General features: G+C 37.7%; 1 protein-coding gene across 3 annotated transcripts in view; it reads right to left on the minus strand.

Annotated features, from left to right (window-relative positions):
• Positions 1-506: 506 nt before the first annotated feature.
• BLTP3B (bridge-like lipid transfer protein family member 3B) overlaps positions 507-24,692 on the minus strand; it is a 56,539-nt gene continuing 32,353 nt past the window's right edge. For all 3 annotated transcript variants that reach the window (XM_065671181.1, XM_065671191.1, XM_065671199.1), the window contains 12 exons: positions 21,270-21,452; positions 21,049-21,167; positions 17,962-18,103; positions 16,975-17,168; positions 13,531-15,026; positions 12,552-12,727; positions 11,016-11,152; positions 9,438-9,588; positions 5,924-6,180; positions 3,529-3,637; positions 1,705-1,874; positions 507-1,020 (listed from right to left, as the gene is read on the minus strand). In XM_065671181.1, the coding sequence (XP_065527253.1) occupies positions 895-1,020; positions 1,705-1,874; positions 3,529-3,637; positions 5,924-6,180; positions 9,438-9,588; positions 11,016-11,152; positions 12,552-12,727; positions 13,531-15,026; positions 16,975-17,168; positions 17,962-18,103; positions 21,049-21,167; positions 21,270-21,452 (3,260 nt within the window). In that variant the 3' untranslated portion in view covers positions 507-894. The remainder of the gene's footprint in view (positions 1,021-1,704; positions 1,875-3,528; positions 3,638-5,923; positions 6,181-9,437; positions 9,589-11,015; positions 11,153-12,551; positions 12,728-13,530; positions 15,027-16,974; positions 17,169-17,961; positions 18,104-21,048; positions 21,168-21,269; positions 21,453-24,692) is intronic.

The raw sequence follows: 24,692 nt of genomic DNA on the forward strand, positions 1-24,692 counted from the left end.
CCAACACCACCCCCCCCCCGAACCCCCCCCAGCATTGACATTACATATTTAAATACATTGGACCAAATCCTGCATGTCTGATGAGTTGTGTGGAAGTCAGACATGCATGCAAAACGGCTCTAAGCTCACCTTTCACAAAGGGCTGGATCCTACTGCAGGGCTGTATCTTCACCTCAGGAGAAAACCCAGGTGCGAATGTCTAAATTACATCAGCTGTACACACAGAGTGGACCTTCACACAGAAGGAAAGTCCAGTAGTATGCCCTTTTACTTAAATTCTCCAGCATTTACTGTGGTATTTTAGGAATCCATATGGAAAGGGGATATGGAACTCTCTGGGCAAATTACACGGAATTTAGAGTCAGGTTAGGGCTGGTATTTTAATTTTCAGTAGCTATACTATTCTGGAGGAGCTAGCCCGTATCATCATAGTGCAAATGTAACCTCTTGTACTGACACCTTTTGGTAAGAATAAAACAACATAACTTTAACAAACAGAGGTACAGTTGTTAATGAGGCATGGTACATTTTACTCTGTAATGCACCTAGACATTCTTTCATTGCTGAGCTGTCCACTTTTCAGGAAACATTTTAAAAAGAACATCTCCTTTGATAATATTAAAAGTAGATGATATGATTTTTTGCCTTCAGTAAATTAAAGGACAGTATAAACTGATTTTTCCAAAGTTATTTCAGTTTAAAATGGACTGAAAAAAGTTGCAATGTTTAATTTCAGAATAGTAATTAGTTCACAAACATTTTGTTTGTAATGAGAAAACTTTCTGTGACAAAAACACCCAACTGTGTCTTCCAGCAATTTAACAAACAGTATTTTAGATGCCACCATCACCTGCATCACCTGTTGATGATGCCTTGCACCAACAGAACACTCTCCTACTGATGATCAACATTCATCTTCTTTATACGATGAAGCAGAGCATCTTTTTCCATTTGGATCTCAGCAAGAGCCATTTTGGCTTTGGCTAGTTCCTGTTTGAGACATTCATTTTCTTCAATAAGCTGAAACGATCACATTATAGAAGAGCTTTATTAGTATTCCTGCATACTAACATTTTCCATTACAGAAACTTTTACAATACCATATGCTCACATTCATTGCTGAGTGCAGGCTTGTTGGGGCTGAGTCAATTGCGACTGATTCCCAGTCAATGACTGTGGGACACAGAGACAGTTGATGCAGTTACCTCAAAAGGCAAGATAGCCAATGTTCTAGCTACACCACTTCCATTCTGTAGTACAGTGGAAATGACACCAGGTTCTAAGCTCTAGGAATGGTTCCTTACCCCGTGGAAATTAAAAAAAAAAAGCCAAACTGCTTTGTGAGTTCTGTCATCATCAATTCAAAATCCAGGTGTGACTGAGAGATTAGTACAAGTCTGATTTAACAATGTAGTCCTTTGTCTTTGGCAGTTGTGTTGTACTCTGATGTAAAGGAGAAAAATCAGAGTACAGGGTACTATTACCATATTTAGAAGGTAGTATTAAATTTATTTTGCATGCCTAAGTACTGAACCCTACTATAATATCCATAATTCATATTTTCCATATCAGATAGATTTCTAAGCAGAAGTAACACTCAAGCCCATCAATAGATGATCTAAAAATTATAATGATTAATGACTGTAATATACTGAGGGAGGGAGGGGACATGGGAGGGAGAGTGTCAAAAGCAATTCTTAATACCTCAGTTTTAAGGAAGTCAGCCGAATCCTTCTTTGATTTAGGAGATCTGGGAATTTCACAAATAGTCTGCGTGGCTCGGTCCTGTGTTTTATGTCCAGGAGGTCCACCTACTTGCTGCGATGAACTACCTGAATTCTTCATCTTTGACAGATCATTTACTCTTTGATTGTCTGGATCACAGAAAAGACATTTAACAGCAGCGCTTAGGGTTTTTGTTGTCTTTTTCTTGAAGTTTGATTCCCAGCAGCACAAAATTAAAACCAACTAAACAAATACTTACCTCCCAAAATCAAATGTAAGAATAAAGTAAAAAAAAAAAAAAAAAAAACAAAAAAAAACTATTTTGGAGGAAGAGAGAAAGAAAAGGAGGCATGAGAAGAAGCAATATGTAGCTTCCAACTTGAAGAAAATTATCACATTTTTATACCAACCAATACAATCATCACTGAATATGCATTCTGAATAACTGTAAGTTTAAGAACTATTAATATTGCTATTAATATACTGTCTCCAGGTCCAAATCAGAGCTGAAGACTGCATTTACATTTGGAGACCTAGGGAGATAAACCTGCAGGATCCAGTTTTTAAATTAGAAAGTAACTTAAACTACTTCGCATTAAAGAAACTTTGTAGCCTTTATAACTGAAATGTAACTGTAACATCTCTTAAAATACACTGCTGTACAGGAAGGGAAAAGATGAGGGTCATGGTTCTTGGTAGCCAAAAAAATTGTCTGGGTTGGGTTTTTCTTTTTTAAATATTTCCTTCTGAACAAGAGGTTTCTGTTCATAAGCCCCTTCTCCGACCACGCACATAAGGACTCAAAAATCTAGCACTGCAGAGACATAAATCACAGCAGTGCAGACAGCATTTGACCTACGCCTTTGAAGTCACTGTACCTGAGCAGTCCATGACAAGAATAGGGATCAAAGTACTTCAGCAAAAAGGGGAAGGAAAAAAAAAAAAAAAGCTGAAAGAAACCTTAAAACTGTATTTTCTTACTAAATTACTATTTCTTCAAATGTTTAATTTAAAAAGATGACCAAAATGCACTGAACATCTTTAAACACACAAACAACATATTAGATAATATAGAGTTGTTTAAATACAAGTAAATCATGCTATAGTATACCTCTGAGAAGTCTGGCCCACCTTCACTGTACCTTTCCATCAGATAGGTGAAGGGGCTATTAAGACTACCCTACAGCCTCCTCTTCCTCAAGTCATACAATACATTCCATATTGTTGGATTAATATATTCAGGACCAGAATAAAAGGATGGGTGCACCCTCTGCAATTTTGTGAACAATACCAAATGGAAGAGTAACTGACAAGAGAGGGGCAAGCCTGTTTTTCAGAGGACCTGACATGCTGGAGAAACAGGCTCACTGGAGCCTTATGAAGTTCGGCTGAAACCAGTGTGAAGTCCTGCAGCTGGAAGTAAATAACCTCTTGCTCCACTACCAATTGGAGACCAACTGGACAGAAAGCAACATTGTAGGAAATGTCCTGTAAGCCTTGGTCAGTGAGAAGATTCATCATAAGTCAGCAGTTAAGTTCTGAAAACAAAGACCAGGCACATACAGGCTGTACTAGGAAGGCTACAGCTACCAAGATGAGGGAAGTTATTATTCCCCTATACTCAGCACCAGTGAGACCACACCTGGAATACTGGATCCTTTATGTGACTACATTTAGAATTAAAGCACATTATTATCTTTTCATTATTAGCCACATATTTGCACAAAGGAAAACAAAAAAAAACCAGTTTTCATCATAATTAGATTATGGTATTGAGATATCAAGATGCTGGAACATACAAACCTCTAATGAGAAAAGAGCCATCATCATTTCTTTCTATCCAGAGTATGTCAATATGAAGTTTTATGGGTACCAGCTCAGATGCCTTGAAATTTTCACGTGGACTGTCATCCTAAAAAATATAAGTATTCAAAAATGAGTTTACTGGGATATAAAAAGAGCTAATCAAGATGTTCAATTAAACATCTTGATTTAAAAGTGGATTTAATGAAACCTGAAAGGGAACACTTCACAGTAGAATTTTCTAATGGGATTCACCACTAAACTTTTGCTCATTTTTTTTTTTTTTCCCAGGGATCATATTAAAGGCACAAATTCATCTCTGGAGTAATTCTGCTGAACTCTAGTCTGACTATACTTCAAAGTATTTTCAAAGACATCTCAATAAGATTATACCCCAACCCAAGACATGCTTAACTCAGGAGCTCTCAGAGTCAGAGATAAGAAACTTGCACTATGCAGCATCTGATTTTCCCTTGAACTATTTAAAGACTGAATGGGTACAACTAAGATTCTTGAGCAGATTTTGTCTTTTTAGAATTTACTTTGGGATGGCGCCAGCTGCAGTTCAGTTTTATTACTGTACCCAACAGAAGAGAAACTTCATACATTATTTCTTTTGGGGTCTCCCCAGGAAGTCTTTATAGTTCATTATTCCTGTCAAGCAGAATAACACAGCCAGTGTAATCAGAAACTGCACATATCAGCATAAAAAGCATGTAGCGAGAAAGCTGTTAAGATATAACTGCCAAAGTTTCTTGAAACTGCACTGAGACTGCAATAGAAAAATGCAAAAAATAAAATAACCTTTCTTAAATTCCAGCCCCACCCAATGCAACACACTGCATCAAGTCTCATGCAGAATACACTCTTTCTTCGAATTTCAGCACAATATTGAATGGCCAATGCAGCATAATCTATGAGCATATCCTTTCACTCATTATTACCCTGCAACTCTATAGAAATGAATCATCCGTATGTCAAACTTGCAGTTTAGTCAACCATCATGAGCAACTTCACTGTGACTCGTGTGCACTGCTGAGTGAGCACTCTGGGGCTTTCGCTGCCAAGCAAACTCCTACTGCTTGTTTATTAATGTATATTCCCCACCTCAAACAGCTGCTTTCTCAATAATATTTTGATTAAATCTGCCTTCTTGCCCATAAATCAGGACAATCAATTTTTAAATTTAGATGTCTATATGTTAAGACTTTCCTTTTCGCAAGCATTCATGTTTGTGATACATTGAAATGTGAGGAACAGCTCCACAGCTCTTACAAAAAATGCTTGTCCTACTCCTGTAGTAAGAACAGCCCTAAAGGAGTGCCTAAGGATCATCAGGTGGTGGAAAAGCTGCATCACAGAGGGAGGGAATACTGATGCACTTTGAATAAAACACTGCAGAGATAATAATTGCCCTTTAAGTCAAGAATTATCTCAGCAGAGTCAAGGCCTTACCCCCAGATGCAGAACTGGAGCTGCTATTCCAGTCCTCAATTTATTCTAAGTTTATATATGTATATGGGTGATTATCAATTTACAAAGCAATGTTATAATTATCTTGTCATTACTTTTGCTTGGGGTTTTGTTGTGGTCCCTCCCCCCCCCCCCCCCCAAAAAGAAGTCCTTATCTTTATATTAAATGGCTGTGCAGCACAGAACTCACCATCTCCTTGGGGTTTTGTTGTGGTCCCTTCCCCCCAAAAAAAGAAGTCCTTATCTTTATATTCAATGACTGTGCAGCACAGAACTCACCATCTCTTTTAAATGTCTGAAAGAAAATCCCCTAGGAGACTTGAGCAGGAGTGTCCTCTTAATGTTACTATTTTATGCTCCAATGGTGAGAAAACTTGCATTATTTAGTATCTGTCTCTAGGCAGGGCAGAAAATGAAATCTGGCTTCTAAGAAACAGTATTCATCACATGGTTTGAACTGCAATTCCTGTAACCTTTTTCCTTCTTTTGTATTTCATTGTAAGAAGGATCCTCTAAGCAGAGAGAGAATGAACCTCTAAAATCTGTTTTTTGTAATTAGAAAACCATTATTGTGCCAAGCTAAAAAGCCCAACCAGAAAAACCCACATTGAGCCTCTAGGAACTTGGTATACCTTACCTATAAAGCTCCCAGACAGTCACTCTACAAAAGAGACTGGGAGCAGAGAAAATAAGTATAAAAAATTAATTCATATAAATAGCTTGGTCATGCATAGAATCCTACTCTAAGCATACCACAGAGCTAACCAAATCTATGGATTTTTAATTTAAGTGTTATCTAAAGACCTTCTAGAGGACAACAGCAGTTGCTTTGAAGTTAACTATATCCAGATTAGTAGTTTATCATCAAAGAAACAAGAACACAGTTTTTATAGAGGAGCCAAATGCCTCATTGTTAACATACTTTTAAATTAATCCTTGCATTAGAAACTTTTATCTTCATAGGCATCACTTCTGCGACAGTTTCATCCTCTAGAAAATGCTGAATGTTCGTAAGGGAAGATGTTAAAAATTCAGCACTGAAGTTCTCTACGTGACACTGAAGAAAACCATTTTTTACAGCCAGCAGAGAATGTATCACAGCACTAGGCCCACTTTCCCATCTCAAACTAATCTCAGGTGATGAATTAACTGGTCCAGCCACAGATTTACAGTCAGAACCTGTTGCAAAAGGAAAACAAATTTGCATTAAAATTTTGCAATGCACAAAAAAGTGATCATGATGCAACTACTTTTACCTCTGCTGTCCAACTGATTTTCCAAAAGCATTTTAGAAGTCGTATCTACAAATTACAGCATTGCAATTACAGAACTTCAGAGCCTCTGATCTACAGAAATTGTATGACAAAAAGCATATCCACAGTAATATACAGTTGTTGTATTAAGAAGCATCAAGGCTGTCATTTCAAAGACAGCTGAAATCAAAGTAACTCAAATAAAATTAACTGAATCATGCCCATTTATATTAGTAGAGCACCTAACTGTTAAAAAATTTGAAAGAATTAAAATAAACAGAAGTTTCTTGGTTTAAACTCTGCTTCCCTCAGGAAAGGCCAATGTTAACAAGATTAGAAATCAGAAAGATTAGATAAAATTAAAAGGAAGACACCTTTTTTTCTATTTTTGTTTCTTTAATACTATTCTTTCTCCTCTCCCCATATTATTGGCATGCAGTTTATTGTAATCTCCTCTTCTTGATTTCTGCTTATGCATATATTAGCAATTACAAGAAAGCTGAAGAGAAGGCATACGGGAAATCTACTAGCAGCTTTCCAATACATACGATGAGGTCATAAAGGCAGAGCCAGGCTCTTCAAAATGGTGCTCTTCAGGAGGTTGAGACAACAGTTCAAACAAGAGAGGTCCAAACTGAACATAAGAAATTAGGAAAATGTAGCACTGGTGCAGGCTTCCTGAGAGGTTGTGCAATCTCTGTCCTTGGAGGTCCTTTCTTAGACCTGATGGGATAAAGCCCTGAGCAACCTGGCCTGATATCAGAGTTGACCCTACTTTGAGAACAGGACTGGACTAGAGACATCTCGACATCGCCTTCTCTCCTCTCCCCTCAATTATCCTGTGATCCCATGAAGTGCAGGTTTCCTCTGTGGTGGCTTCTTTGCTATGTACTATCCACTGATAAGTAATAATGCATGCTGTAACAAATGCAGCATGCTACACCCCTCCATTTCAGAGTTAATCTCTAAATAATCTGACATGTAATGTAAAAGAAAAACACAGTATGTTGGTGAGCTGCACATTACATTATTTGTTTTCAGTAAAACTTAGCCTGGATACCTTTATATAAAGAAAAACCACCCTGCTTCACAGAATTAGAGTTCCTTCTGAAATTACACAACTGGTTTACAAGGCACTTGGTTAAAACTACAAGACATCATTGCTGAACACGTTACATTTGCGAGACACAAGCTTTATGATATATCAAGTCTCTATAGATATACTCAGGTATCCTGTTACAGACATTTGCAGCATGCGAACTTATTTTTTAAAAGTACATTAACATATTGTTAATTGCTACTGCAGTGCTATAACAACTGATCAGAGCATTAATACTTGAGGATTCAGGTTCTTGATCATTTCTTTGCATGGTTCCTCACTTTACTAATTACAAATGTTACTTCAGCACATGAGTAAGTTTTATTAAAAGGTCGGGGGGTGGGGGTTCGGGGGGGTGGAGATTGCTTTTATTGGGATATTTTCTTTTTGCTTTTGCTCACTGGTTGTTCTGGTTGTATTTTTTTTACCATTAACTCATTTAAATAGTTTCTTTTGATCTAATTCCCAAGCTTTTTCCCAACCTTGATCCTCTGGATTTAACTATTTTCTTCCTTAGTTCTTCTATTAGAATAAATGTGAGATATGGGGAAGAGCAGTGCCCACAGAAGATGGCTGACTAAGTGCAGAAAATACAGTCCTACAGTGGAGAGAAGAATAGTAGAGAGTAAAAACGATGTACATTACAGAATGGAAGTGACCAGCAATGCACAAAAAGAGCGCTGTTGGCCTACCCATCCAGATACCCACCAGAAAGAGAAAGGAAGAGAGATGAAGTAGAAGTATTTGGATAGTATATCCAAATTTAGAAGCATATAGAAGTATTTAGAAGTATAATACTATCATATTATAATCTTTTGCCCATAAAATAATCAGCCAGTGCACAAGCATCTCTATCAGCTGAACCAGAGGAAGCAGGTTCTAGTTTTAGATACACAAAAGACCAGGAAGATGGCATGTTGTTACTATTTACTCCCTCTTGGTTTTACAGGGGATGTGGCAGATAACCAGAAAACAGTTTCCCTGCATAAGAACTGAAGGTCAGCCATGAGTCTTCCCTGCCGGACCTCCTACTTGCCGTCAGATGCCTGAATGCAACTGCAACATCATGTAACAGCTGCTCAGACAGCAGCTGCTGGCAACTGCTCAGCTTACCAGTAAATGGGTTTTTTAGTTAGGCATCAGAGGCTGTCCCACCACGTACAGCTTCCTGAAGAAAATCCTGCTCCTGGAAGGCTGGAAATAAATGGCAGCCAACAGCTGCTATAGCTTTTTCCTGGGAAAGGAGAGGAGCCAGAAGCAGGAAGCAAGTGCATCAGGGATCTGCCCCAAAAACCCTACAGCATCCAGCAATCCATGTGGAACGCTGGCAGAGGGAGCAAAGTGAACTGTGACATGAAGTGGCATGCTAATACATCGCGCCAAGAAAGAAAACCTCACAGCATGTGAACTAGGTTTACTGGCAGAGAACGTATATGTACTCATGCCCAGGAAAAACTCTGACAACACACTGGTTGATCTAGTTGTGCAAATATCTGCATGAACCTACACCCTCTGTTCCTATCAAGCTTTAAAAAGGAAAAAAACAAGGAACCAACAAAAAACACCCCACAACACCCAAAAAGCAAAAATGGCTGTCCTCATAGCTCATCCTTCCTGACACAGAATCCATTTTTAAGTTTTCTTAAATCACAAATTATAAATTTGTTTAAACTGTGGGTGTTAAATTAATCTAGAGAAATAGATCATGAAGAAAAGAACCAGCCCCTCAAACCAAGGTACATTTAAGCAAAGTATCATTAGATCAGTAAGAGAGTTCTATCTTCATACAACAGTAACAATGTAATGCAATTTATTTGATTTTAAAAAGAGCAAACTAATGACCAGAATTCAATGCAATACAGTTTATCTGCAGTACCAGAAACTGGTTCCATTTTTATTTCCTTCCCTTTCCCTTATCAGGAAAGAAATCAGAGTAGATATTCTAAATCAGCATAAAAAGTATGCTATTGTACTAACATAAAACTGTTTTTGTGCTTTAAGGCTACTGCTGAGTTTTTATTTACTCAGAACAAATGTTACTACCTCCAGTTTCACAACACCGAGATCTCATTGTTAGTTCTTACCAACAGTTCTGTTGCAAAGATAATGCCGAACACTGATATTTCCCAACTGATGTGGTATCACTTGGTTGACCTGCAGGCATATTTCTGTATCTTCACCTCTGATGTCGATTTCCCCATTAACACCAAATATTTGGAAAACCACAACAGACATCTGCCAACAAAATTAAGATGAAATAGTGTAAGATTATAAATTGAATCTATGGTGGTTATTTTTTTTTAAGTTCTTTCTAAACCTTTTCTCTACAAAAGGAAAAGAATATTTGTATCCATAACCCTTGCTCACATAAAAGCACAGTTTTCTCATTTCTTCTTTTCTTTTTTGTAACTATCAGCTTGACAATGGATTGCTCAACAGTCTGTCCAAAGACAGACACTTGTATTTATAACCCACTAATACCAATTCAGAATTGGCCAGAAAAGCCACAAGTGAGGCATTTTCCTCACTCCAACAAAGAAGTTTGTGACCTATGTAACACCTGAAGCTTTCTAAGGCTGCATTCAACTTCATGCACATTATAAACACAACCAAGCATTTGTGGTGCTGAATCAGGCTACTAAACTTTGGCTATCAGCGTAGTAGTGAGCCTTTTTTCCTCTATTGGACTGCAATATCTTTCAAAACAGTAAGTAGCAGCCAATTTCAAAGGTCAGCTTTGGTATCAGAAGATCTATGTCCATCATCATTAATACTACTAAAATGACCAGTTATATTCTGCAAGTAGAAAAAAATCCCACACTAACATGCACCTGCATAACAGTCAATGAATTCTGATTTTTCCATGTTACCTATATGCACAGATGATTGAAAATGTATGTAAAAGGAACCAATCATTTAAGTGAGCTGCTTTTTTAATGTATTTTTTTTAAATTAACATGATCTGCAAATATTTTAAAGCAAAGGTAGGATTACACAACTAGCATTACAAAAGGAAAATACATCAGCAAGAACACGACAGATTTCAGTCAACTGAAACTCTCAGGCTGGACCCTGCATGGTATATCAGGGAGGGAATCTCTACGTATTTCTGTAAATACTGGGCATTATCCTGACATAGTCATGGACAAGAGGCATCTCTGATCTAACCCAGTAGGGCAGCTGTTTTGCTCCTATTTGCAAATATTATAGAATGCTACAAATACTACAGAATGCTACCTGTGCTAAGGAAACATCTCCATATCAGAGACATCAGAGTTTTGGTACTTTCTTTTATCTATACATAATGATGTTAAAAAGCTCATTTTAAATACTGTATTCAATCAAGCATAAAAGAACATGACAGTATTACAAAATATTGCTAGGTACTAAAGCAGATATTTTGTGGCATTTCTAAGTGGCTACTGTCATTTATCAACAGTGGCTATACAGGAGATGACAAAGACAGAGAATACTCAGTGTAACCTGGATTGCAATCTTCATTTGTATTTAATACAAGTACACTACACCTATAGGCTTACGTAATGCACTAACAAAAGCTACCAAAATTACTTGAAAAATCGCCTCTAAAAGCATGCATTGTAGCTCTATTTAGAGGTATAATTTGCTGAAGCATGTATTCTAACGGAATTCAACAATATTACCATTTCTTCACTAGGCTCATGGGCATTCTCTGAAGCAGCGCTCATGGCATCTGGAGATGAGCCACCGCAATTTTCAATCGCTGTGCCTCCTTCATGAGCATTTTCTGATGGGCTTTGATAGTTTGTGGCTGTAATACCTTCCATATATATCAGAAAAGAACCACAAAGTTAGCATAGCAAAACCTGAATCACTCCTGCATCAAGGATAAAGTCAGTGTCTGTTACTGTGTGCATACATTAGTTCACTCTTTAAGATGAGTTGAATGGCTTTTTAAACAAATATTTATGATTGAGCTGCCAAATCCACGCCTCTTACAGAGAGTTCAAAGTTCAAGATGCTACACAAGTAAGGCAGGATACAGTGAGAAACCCAAAACAGCACTCCACATGCATTATCAAAAAAATTGTGAAAGGCCTCTTTAAGTCTTCCAAATCAAATATAAACTCGATCCAACCATGTATATAAAACACTGCACAGTGCCTTTAAAGTAAATGTTTGTGGATTTATGTTTAGAGAAATAAGCTATATATACTTTCATTAGAGTGATGATGGTAGTGTTTCCCTGACAACTAAAAAGCATGCAGACTTAATCTACAGTTAAATATTGTTTAACAAGCTTAAAAAAAACACATAAAGGTTACTTAAAATGGGAAATGTATTTTATGGCATACTCCCACATAAGCACATGCAGGAATACTCCTACGATCCAAATATATAACAGGTTTGCAAGTGAAGTAGTATTCTCATTATTGCTCTAGACTGAAAAGAAAAAAAAAAAGTCATTCTTTATTGGAAGTAAAATTTATCAGAGAAGAGGTACCAATAAAGTTGTATTGAATTTCCTGACATCAGAAAATAATTTAGTCAGTTTTTCTAGAGAGCTACTTGATCATTACAATTGCTTAAGTCCATAACATTACAGACTATACAGACATAATTACCATATGCCTGGATTCCTCCTTCAGACCAGGACCACACATTAATGCACAGATGAGCAAAAATTGGACAAATACCTGCTGTTAGACAGTCAATAGCTAGGAAAAGCTCCATAATGAACAAGCTGCAAGGAGACTACTAAATCTATCTGCTTGGTAATTAGCATGATGAGTACTAGTAAAAATCCATTTCTTTTTAATCTATTTTTAAAATTAAAGGTTCTTTACCACTTCAAGCATAACATTTGTACCCATTCAGGGCACAAACCTGTAAAAACAGCCAAAGCAATGGCTTTTAAGCAAATCAGAGAACAGTGCTGCTTAATTCAATTGCAACGTAGGACTACAATGCTTTTACTCTCAAGAGAGAAAAATTAAGTAGTGCTAAAATTAAGTAGCACTACTTAAGTAGCACACCTTAGTGCTTTCCCTTGAAATAATGTGCTGTGAATATACTTGATAGTACCAACTGGAGAACTTAACAGAAATAATGCTGTAAAGTATCCAGGATTTGGTGCACTACAATACTTTTAAAGGCTATTTTAGTAATAGATAACATTTTCATGTATTGCTTAAAAATATTTTGTTAAACCTACTCACCTTTCTCCAGAAAGCTTTGGCTGTCACTTCCATCACTCTCTACCAAATGATCCTCCAGCATCATACTATCTATAGAGATGGTATCCAGAGAGACTTGTGATGGACTTCTCTTCATATTCTTGTAAGAAACAGAGAATGCAGGGAGGTTGGACGGGCAGCGTTCCTTAGGCTTTGCACTTTTTAAATATAAAGATATCAGGAAATTATTATTTCAAATAAAGTTGGTTGTTTTGTTGGTTTATTTTGTTTTTTTTTGTTTGTTTGTTTTTCATTTATGTGAACCAGGCAACATACAAAAGAAAAAATCTGATTATTCAATAATCATAGAATAGTTAGGGTTGGAAAGGACCTCAAGATCATCTAGTTCCAACCCCCCTGCCATGGGCAGGGACACCTCCCACTAAACAATGTCACCCAAGGCTCTGTCCAACCTGGCCTTGAACACCTCCAGGGATGGAGCATTCACAACTTCCCTCCCATTCCAGTGCCTCACCACCCTCACAGGAAAGAATTTCCTCCTTATATCCAATCTAAACTTCCCCTGTTTAAGTTTTAACCCGTTATCCCTTGTCCTATCACTACAGTCCCCAATGAAGAGTCCCTCCCCAGCATCCCTATAGCCCCCCTTCAGATACTGGAAGGCTGCTATGAGGTCTCCACACAGCCTTCTCTTCTCCAGGCTAAGCAGAGACAAGCACAGAAATAACATGCATTCCTGTAAATATTTGTGTCAATGTTTTTCTCAATACATATTTCATGACATTTAAACTAAAAATAAAGAGTTCAGATCAGTTAACTAACAGTTCATTTTAGCTTTCATTAAAAGCCGGGTATGGCATATCTTCTATATTTATATTTTAAAAAATTTTATGTACTAGATGTTCATTTCCATTGACCATTACTAGAACTACATGGCCAACAAAATTGATAAATATTTTCAAATAGTAAGCAAATTGATTTAGTATTAAGTCTTCTGTACCTTGATGACTGGGATGAAAACATTCTAATTGAAGTTACTTTGTCTTTGTTGATTTCAAATTCTTCAGTTTCTAAGGCAGTTTCTGTTTCCAAGTCAGTGACTTGGTTAGGGCAGCCTTCAGTTGTGCCTTCCTGTTCATTTAACTTGTTTGAGAATATGTTTTTGTCGTCCTCTTTATCAACGATAAAATCAGTAGAATCTTCTCTCTTATTTAAGACGGATGTTGAATCTTTAGGATGCAAACTACTTTTCTCACTCAGAGGTCCACAGACCTCCTCTGAATCACTTCTACTAAAAAGTCCACTGCTTGCTCCTTCACTCGTATCTCCCAAACCTTTATCTGATGCATCATCTGAAAATGATGTTCCTTTCTGAAAGTCCATATTACTGTCTGATTTAAACAAAAGAGGATCTATTAAAACCCCTTTATTACCTTCAGCATTCAAAGGCTTACAGTCATTTACATAATCAAAATCAGTAATACCAGCTTGCACTATCTTATTGCCAACTAATTTCTTCTCTGAAGTAAGAGCTTCCCCATTTCCCAAAGGGGAGAGTTCTGATGCCACGGGACTTCCTTCTTCCACAACTGGAGACTTACAAGGGTTTCCCTGAGTCACTGGATGGAGTAGTAAGGCTATTTCTGCACTTTTAAGTAGGATCCCAATGCAGACATCTGTTTGCTTTGCAGGTTTTCCTGTCACTGCTTCTACATCATTCCTTAAGTTTTCCAGGAGCAATACAAGAGATTCATGGAGAAACAGCAAAAAAAGGTACTGGTAATGATTGATCTGCATGCTTACATGTTTCTGAACATGGACTAGGACATGTACATCTGCATCTGTGGAAGAACTTTCAGAAAGCACTCCTGAAGTGTCTAACATTTGAATCCCATTGGTCAAGGGCTCTGTCTCAGTGCTGTAATATTCCCTAAGAAGTTTTTTACGCTGCAGTCTATTAGCAAGATCACTAGATTCACTTTTTGGAATGCTCAGAGGTGTCTGATCATGGGATAAAAGGTCTTTTTGTGACTTTGCAAACCTTACTGGTTGGCAAATCCAAAGTGAAAGTGGAAATGAGTCCACAAAGCTTATTGGTCGGCCTTTCCCACTTTTTGTTCCTTCATAATCTATCCAGAACTGGGAAAAATGCAAGGCCCAAACATCAGTAGCTGCAGATGTCTTTAATGCATATTTATTCAATTGTGGTATGATATAACCTTTGTAGACATCATGCATTTTAGTATCTTGTTCATGAGCATGTCTCTGGAAAATTGGATGCAAAAGATTAAAATTCTTCTGGGACTTGGGAAAAGTGGTGAAAGTTCTACTGAAAAATTCACAGTCTTTGAAGTTCTGAAACAAAGCTTCTAGATCAGAGTGTCTGCAGTTTGGTGAATATCTTGTATTTGTAGCAATCATCTCTGAACTTTGAATAGAAAGTGCATGAGGTTGATCTTTATGAATTTCAGGTTTGTTTTCAGATGGGATGATGAACTGCAAGAGAAATACATTTTTTCTAGTCAGAAAATTGTAGATTAAGAAGGTATACAATTAAAGAAACAAAATAATAGCCATGACAGCTAAAATAAAGGAATTGTAATTTTATGAGAACTCAACTACGCTAACACAGGCTCACGAATTATCATTTGTGTTTCCTCTTTTTTATGAAGGATCTGTGGCATCTAAGACTCAATGTTTGTACAAAAACATAAGGGTCTCAGGCTTTTCTTATCTGAAAGATTTAGGTCAGCAATATTAGGCTCATTTCTTCATTATTATTAGTGCCTCATTTCTTCAACACAGAAACAACTTGGCAGAAAGTTTCTGCAAGTGTTCCAAGCATTTACAACTTTGAACTCCAAATTACAATTCTCTGCTTTTTTCAATCTGATTTGGCAAACAGGATTTTTTCACCACACTATTTTCCATGTTAAGATACCAAGAAACAACTAAATGTGCTAACACAGCTAACATTCCTAACAGTGCAGAACACAGAATAAGTATTTTGTGACCATTATCTGATAATCATATTTTTTTCATCATAAAATATACTCCAACTCCTAAAAAAAACAAAATAGTTCAGTATGCTGAACTTAACTGGCCTATCTTCAGGGCAAGTTTTAAAGGAAATATGTATTTTATGTCAAATTCTGTATCTGTTGTTAACATGGACCTTGACCACATTAGTTTTGCTAGGATCAGCAACACTACCTTCTGTCACAACATCTCCATGCTGAATCTAGAAAGATCAGAGTAAAAAAGTAATCCTAAAGACACTCAAAAGATGGGAGTGATGAAGCTTTTTTCATGTAAATAAAAGGACTCAGAACAAAATAACCTAATATCTAATTATATAATAACTATGAGATCTGTAAACATCAAGCACACCAATAACAAAATATTCATAAATTGCTAAAAATATAAATAATGCAGTTAATACAGGGATGAAACAATTAATATGAATCAAAGTTTGAGGGACACGAGAATGCTTTTATCTTCTCTTAATTTAGTGGGCTATTCATACATCGTAATTCACTGTTAGATCAGTCTGTGTTTGTAGTTGCCTGATTGTTAGCTCTCAATAAGTGTTTCCATTCAGTACAAACTATGTCTTTTTTAAGTTCCATTAAATATGTACCAAGAGCATTAGAAGGACAGCCATCTCTCCATATGCTGACTTTAGAACCTTTGAAACCTCTCATGCAGGCACCATCAAAGAGAGTCATTGTTTTGTTTACCTCTGAACCTCAGAAAAAAATACCCAATGCAAACTGGGGGGGAGAAGGGAGGGAAGAACAGTGAGGAATTAGTCTGCTCAACAATCCTTCTCCTCCAAAGAAGAAAAAGACAAGGGAAGCAAAAATCTGATGTTTCAATGCACTAATGAGTTCCACTCCTCTGGAGTAAACATATGGAGAACTTGTGTACCTGGACTACAGCCAAGGGCCAGCATGAAACAGAAAATGGTGAGAATGGGGTCTGGAGACGCAAATAAACCTGCAGAGGAACTGCTTGCTTTACCCTAAGCATTCAGCAGCAAGACAAAAGAGTTCTGATATACTACAACTAGAGGAACAAAGGAGGGCCCTTGCATTAATTGAGTGCAAATGTGTTAGTTATTTTTACTGCAGTGCTCATTTTTCTTTCTTCTGCTATGTCAGCTTCATTGAACACAGTGAAATGATTTGTGAATACTTCCATTCAGGTCTTCAAAACAAAACCAAAATACCCCTAGGACACAGATGAAGTAGTATGTAGGACACATGCTTGTATTCAAGCCATCATATTCAGCATAGTTTTCCAGAAGATCATTATTTATGGCATAAATTGCTTGCTCATGTTTTTGTCCACATTTTGTTAAGCTGCTTTACTAACAGCTTTTCAAAATAAAAGAGTATTTTCTTCCAAGCAACCACAAAACCCCTCCTCAATGACAACATACCTTTAACATTAATCCATCAATTCTAACATCAACATGCTCATCTGATTTTGAATTATCATTTAACTTGTACATGGCCATGAACTGAATAAGACTCTGTTTCAAATCCAACACAAACTGATTTAGCCAAAGAATACTTCTCTCATCCAGGGTGAACTGTAAAGCATTCAGCTGGCCATATAAATTTGGACATGGAACTGAAAGAGAAAACAAAACAAAATCATGAAAATAAGTAAAATGTTTTGGGGGTGGATTTTTAAATTTTTCTTTTTTTTTTTTTTTTTAATGAGTGCAGACTTACATTTTTACTGCTATTTTACATCAGAGAATGAATGGAAACCCACTCCTTTGGTCTCAAGGACAAATACATTCTTAGGGGATACCTAAAGTAATGATTATTTCTCACTCAAAGCAACTGAATTTCTGAATGGAAAACCTAATATTAGAATAGAATGAAGTCTGAGGAGAGGGGGATAATGCCCTCATTACAGAAGGCAGGACCAAGGAGATTTTGCTGTCCTCAAGTCCCATTCTCAAGAAATCCACTGACATTTCTGTATATATAACAGGGCCAACCCCATAACACATTAATAAAAATAACTCCACCAGATCTGCATTGCATAGTAAATACTACTGCAATAGTTTGAGTTATTTTATGTAGATAGACAGTGCAACTGTAGAAACAATACATATATGTTGAAGAACTAATAACTTGTGTCATTAAAATCCTGTGTTTTCTGATATAAAAGCCATATTTATAAAAAATAGTATTACAGGAGATTACCAGGAGCAAGGACTGTGCAAATGGAGCAGTGTTGCGCTCTTTCCATTTTAGAAAGCCATTACCTATTTCCAATTGTCAACCTGGAAAAGTATTAAGCTTCATAAAGGTGAAAGTAACACACAAAATTTATGGTAGGGTAAAAAACCATCCAACCAAACAAAAAAACCCAACACAACACCCAAAGCAAAAAAAAATGAACTTCTTACTAGGAAAGTCCTTTCCATCTGGGTAGTAATATTCGGTGAATTCAATATGAATAGCTGGCATTTCTGGTGGAAGATAAAGTGACTTTTTATTGCAAGAGATCAGAGCTTTAGGGGAAGAACGACACTGGTCTGCTGTTGAAACCTGTAAAAGACAGAAGATTAATTTCATTAGTACATTACATTTTTATGAATTGTTATACATTTGTAGTTCCAAGACACACGCCTAGTAGGGTAATATTCCACTGTTCTCATACGTAGAACTCCAGCTACACAAAGTGCTACGAGACAGACCTAGTCGCCTTGTAGTAGAAGCAATCCACATAGAACAGCTTCACAAGAAAACTATATAACATGAACAGTACCAGATCACCTTCCTTCATGTGAGGCAGGAGGCAGCAGGTCACTTTCAAAGGTGTTCAGTAAAAGCCTAAAATGATCTGATATCTTTATTGCAAACACCAAAGCTCCTGTATAAACAATTCTGCTCAGACACGCTATATTTGCATACTGTTTTTCCGCAAGGATTCTCTATCTAGATGATAGAGGATAGACAGCTAGGTGAGTTTATAATGTCAATAAAATTAGGAAATGGTTGTTCTGTCACATAAGGACAGAGGCCCACTCTAGACTGTATACTGCTAAGCAAAGTGTTTAGCATGCACCTGGCAGGGATTTGTCTGCTTGGCTATGCCTAAAGGTCTGCTTCAGAGGAGAATTAAGACACTATAGAACAGTAAATCCTTCACTTCTGGTTCCTTGCAGTGTAAAATTATTAAACAAGGAAGAGATCACCTTTTGATATATATTTGACCTTAAATTTCTTGGAATGTACCCTAGTTTAAAAAGTATGTTGTCAAAACAAAGCTGCTTCATCCAACACTTAGTAAGTCAGACTGCTACTTTGGAATTAGCCAACATATTAATACTGATTATATGATGATGTCTACTTGTATGAGTTTCACTGGAAATAAAGTATATATAACCTTTATATGCCTGCTTCACTCCATGTAGTTGTTTTCAACCTGCAAACAACTCTGTCTCAACACACAAAAACTTCAAGTAAAAACAGATCTATTATAGAATTATAGAATGGTTAGGATTGGAAAGGACCTTAAGATCATCAAGTTCCAACCCCCCTGCCATGGGCAGGGATGCCTCACACTAGACCATATCACCCAAGACTGTCCAGCCTGGCCTTGAACACTTGCCAGGGATGGAGCATTTACCAATTCTTTGGGCAACCTGCTCCAATGTCTCACTACCCTCACAGTAAAGAACTTCTTCCTTATATCTAACCTGCTTAGATGTATTATTTGTATGCAAGCAGTGTTACTAGAACTATCAAAGAAAGAATCTGTTGAAAAAAGCCAATTTATGCCTACCGCTATGACACAACTCTTCAAGAGAAACAAGTCTAACAAAGGTATGGAACAACATTCGTGTAAGATGTTGCTTGCAACATTATTTCATAGAATCATAGAATAGTTAGGGTTGAAAAGGACCTCAAGATCATCTAGTTCCAACCCCCCTGCCATGGGCATGGACACCTCACACTAAACCATCCCACCCAAGGCTTCATCCAACCTGGCCTTGAACACCGCCAGGGATGGAGCACTCACAACCTCCCTGGGCAACCGATTCCAGTGTCTCACCACCCTAACAGGAAAGAATTTCCTCCTTCCAATTTAAACTTCCCCTGTTTAAGTTTTAACCTATTACCCCTTGTCATGTCACTACAGTCCCTGACGAAGAGTCCCTTCCCAGCATCCCTATAGGCCCCCTTCAGGTACTGGAAGGCTGCTATGAGGTCCCCACGCAGCCTTCTCTTCTCCAGGTTGAACAGCCCCAACTTTCTCAGCCTGTCTTCATACGGGAGGTGCTCCAGTCCCCTGATCACCCTCATGGCCCTCCTCTGGACTTGTTCCAGCAGTTCCATGTCCTTTTTATGTTGAGGACACCAGAACTGCACACAATACTCCAGGTGAGGTCTCACAAGAGCAGAGTAGAGGGGCAGGTTCACCTCCTTCGACCTGTTGGTCACGCTCCTTTTGATGCAGCCCAGGATACGGTTGGCTTTCTGGGCTGCGAGCGCACACTGCCGGCTCATGTTCATTTTCTCATCGACCAGCACCCCCAAGTCCTTCTCTGCAGGGCTGCTCTGAATCTCTTCTATTTAGAAAAATAGATTTCTGTAAATTGTATAGAAGTAATGAAAATTTTAAAAATCAAAAATATATTTATGTAGGGAGGTGGAGACAAGTATCTGAGGAGGAGACAAGTATCTGAAGAGTAGAAAGCAACTGAAAGCACCAATGGCACAAAATGATATAAAACCACTTCAAACCCAGATGAAGGCTCCTGGCAGCATGCTGCAACCTCCCACTCTACCAGAAGCAATATGGCCAAAAAACATTGAAAAATGGAAAAAGAGCAAGTAGAAGTCACAATGACTCTGGGCTCACACTAACCATTTTTGTTAGAACCTGAAATTTAGGGTAGATCCTCCTGTATCAGTACCATTCTGTCTTAGAGATACACTCCTTCTCTATGACAGTTGCCTCCTGTCTGCATGAAAGAGTGAGTCTGGACCACAGTTGTCAAATAAAAGTACTTACTCAAACAAATGGGGAATGGGGGCAAAATAATTAAAATGTCTACTCAAAATATCACTGAGGGAGGGAAGGTCTGGAGAAAAAAAAAATTAAAAAACCTTCACAATTTAACATCTAATAAAATCCCATGTCCTTTGAAAAACGTAATAAGAAAAGTATGAAATACAAAACCACATATTAAAATATTGGGTACCTAACACAATACAATGAAAAGATGAAATTCCAAATGTCAGAATTCAGGAAGAACTTGGATCTGAAATATAATTGTAATTGGGTATCACCTAATATAAAGTCAATAAGAAAATATCCACCAATTTTAACAAAGCAGAAGTAGGACCATAAAGGTCTAATCCAATAATGAATGAAAAGACTTCTATTAATTTCAATGGGCTTCAGATTTGTCCCTTAAAAAAACATAGTTATTTAACAATCCAGGGCAAGGTAGCCCCAGTTTTACTAACTTGAAGAAATGTACCTGATATATATTGAAATCTGCAAGTCTAACCACAACAGGACTAGACATCAGTTTGCCCTTTGGTTGTTGAGAAGATACAGAGGAAGCCCTAGGTGTTCCTTTTGGTATCTGTTCCTTGCCTGTGGGAAAGAATAGTGATGGAATCATTGAGAATAACAGTCTTTTTTAGAATAGTTTTAGCATTTCATAGAATTGGATCAGTATTGATGCAAACAAAGTACCTGTTTGTAGATTCTGAGGGGATACAGCAGGTGGTGATTCGGGGGGAGAATCTATAACCTGGTCCTTCACAGCCTGCTTAAGTAATTCAACATTGCTTTTGAATTCATTCAATAATTCTTTGGCCCACCCACTTCTGGTTTTAGTGGCATCACTATAATGCATCCAGTGATCACAGCTATCTCCTGCACATAAAAGGAATGTGGAAAATATTAACTCATTTGAAAGTCTGCTTTTAACTAGGTAACAAGTTCCCATTATTTGACAATTCTTCTTCAAAATACAATCTTATCATTACATGCTGTAATTACTGAACAGAATTTACAACAGGCGTTAAAACAGAAGCTATATTATATAAAAACACATCTCACTGCTTCACAAAATCACTCAGAAAACAATTTAATATGGCCACCTGCCTTTTAACACCATTAGCATGTTGAAAACAGCACTGAATATTTCAACTCAGAGAAATCTGATGACACACTAATGTCATATGTGAGAACATGCAAAAAAAAAAAAGTTTCAAAAAAAAAAAGAAGTGAGAGCAAGTAACAGAACAATGTTCTCATGCTCACTTTTTCCAAGCTTATCTTTCCTGCCAGAACTGTGTCCTAAGAAGTTCCTGGTCCCTTTCCAGAAATGTATTCTTTTTGTGATGGCTCTCTAGCACCTCTATGGCACACAAACAAGAAGGTAATTTCAATCAGCGCTGCATCACACACAGCCTTAAAAATCAAGCCCAGTAGAAATTCTTTTATTCCTAACATGTTTCTGTTGGTCAGACACTTAAACCTCTGAAAGAAATTCAGATCTCTTCAAACAGTCCCTGTAAAGACAGTCTACTAATGTGTTTGATACTAAGCATGCACTACAAATAAACTTCTATCAAGTGATACGTCACTCTCTAAATACCACCATGTGAAAACTTGATTTATTTGGGACTTAATAAGGTTTTGGATACTTACACTGGGGATGAGTAGATAATTAAAACAGGTAATTGCTTTGGAAAAAAAAAAAAAAAAAAACAAAACATGATTTCAAGCCTAAATGTGAGAATTTCAGCATGGAAGAAACTATAAGGGAGGGGCCCATCACAAAAGATGACATTTTTTCCCCACCCTCCTTCCTCAGCCTTTTGATGGTTGTTCACATCTTTCAGGGTAAAGAAGATGAGAAAATAACAGGGAAGAAAAAAAAAAAAAAAAGAGTGCACAAAAGAGGGCAAAGATACATTAAAATCAAGTCCATGAAGCTGGGATTCTCCAAAACAGGGCTGAACTGTGATCACCCCAAGCATATGCACATAAACTCTGAAGTACCTACAGGACTACAGCGTAATAGGAAAAGCTCTCCTACCCCTTCTAGGAAGTCAGTACAGGCAGGCGCCTCTGAAGTGCTTGCACGCTAACACATGCAGCATGAGGAACATGCCAGAGCAGAAGAAATTAGAGATCTGCATGCAGTTGCAGGGCTATGATCTCACTGGGACCACAGAAACATAGTGAGATAGCACACACAACTAACATGCTGCAGAGGATGGACATAGGCTCTTTGGGAAGTACAGGATAAGAAGGCAAGGAGAGTGAGTTGACCCATCAGTGAGATGAGTGGGAACACATGGAGCTCTACCTTGGGATGGATCATCAGCCAGTGGAGCATTTACAGGTAGGGATTAGATGGCAGACCAACATGGAAATGCTGTGACAGATGTCTGCTACAGACCAGCTGATTAGATGAGGAGGCCTTCTTCAGACAACTGGAAGCAGTATCATGTTCATAGAGCCTGGTCCTCATTAGGAACTTTAGCCACCTCAGTATCTACTCGAAACCACTAGTCTTCAAGGGTTGGGACTAGCAGCATGAAGTCCAGCTGGAGACAAATCTCACCAAATCTCCAGCCTTGGAGCTATTCAAAACAAAACTGGACACAAGCCTGAGAAGATAACTAACTTTAACTGACACTACTTTAATCAGAGGAGTTGGATTACACAATCTCCAGAGCTGCCTTCCATTCTCAACTATTCTACATTCCTATATATGATGTCATTGCCACACTTATCTATGAATAGTGAAGAGAAGGCCAGAATGTAATAAAACAATATTTTAGCGGAACTGGCACTGATGTTGCTACCATCTGAATTTATTGCTGGCTGCCCAGGAAAAAAAATGCTTTACAATTTCTCATATTGTCTCAACATATCAGCTTGATCAAGAATTTCCTATACTGCAAAATGTCCTGCATGATGGCAAAGCAGCAGCTTTCTCTGATCATCATCCAGCAACACATCAGCTGCACAGATAATGGATCTGAATAAAAGCTTGGGTGAAAGCAGGTCTGGGAAGACTGCTGGAGTGATGAATTGCTGCATAGACAGGTTTACAACATCCGGTAAGTCTGGCTTATGTTAGGGTTATCACAGTCAATGGGCATACAACCCGCTTCATTTCTGTTAAGTACTATGCAAGGTTATTGTTGGAAGGCTTGATTTTCAATGGGTTAGAAATTTATCCTACAGTGATTATGCCTCAAACTCCCTTTAGAGTCTTGCTGAGCAGGGTCTTTTACCCAAAAAAAAAAAAACAAAACAAAACACCAAACTTCCAGCCCCCAAGAACTCAATCTGCAAAATAATTTATTATTGAGGACTTCTTCCTAGAGGATTAACCGCAATTTCGAAGACTAAACCCAAAAGCTGTTCCTAAATATTCCATAGGCCAGAAAGGTACAAAAACAGAAAACTGGTCACAAAAGCTGTGACCTTGCTGTTAGAAAGTATTAATATGGTGTTGTCCTTCAGTATGCAATACTGCAGGACTGCATCTTCAAGGTAGAAATGCTCTGCATATCAGGTGATAGCCCGATACATCAGTATGTAGAGACACAGTGGCTAGAGAGCTCCCTTTGAATTTTCAGGATTAACATGTATGCCTTTTGATTTGAGCAAATAGACTGTCCCCTTTGTGACAACAGTTTGCCCATAGAATTGCCACACTCTTCTAAAACCACAGAAAAATTAGGACCTCTTAAGTGGAAGAAGAAACTTTCTGTCATGTTCCTTCCCCCTCCACACATACATCCTATTGGATCAACCACCACCACCTTTGGAAGCTTTTTATCATACTCTATTAGTGAGACACAGATTTCTGTTACTTAAACTTACTTGTGCAGAACACTGCTTAAGACTGGAAGGAGAACACTACCTTTAGAGGCACCACCTCTGATCTGCAAATGAGCTTTTCCATCTCTGGTTTAATGTAGTGAGTTATGCCACATGCAGTCACTGCCTAAAAGCACTCAGTTTGCTTCTAGCCTGCCCATCCAAGAGCCTACAGTGCATGGTTCAATCTGGCTAAGAATCTTTTCAAATTAAACAATCAGTTTATTTCCCTGATTCTCTGAATTTTCTCTGAAGAGAGCTCACAGA

This window comes from Lathamus discolor, chromosome 1 (assembly GCF_037157495.1).
Source record: "Lathamus discolor isolate bLatDis1 chromosome 1, bLatDis1.hap1, whole genome shotgun sequence".
Taxonomy (NCBI): domain Eukaryota; kingdom Metazoa; phylum Chordata; class Aves; order Psittaciformes; family Psittacidae; genus Lathamus; species Lathamus discolor.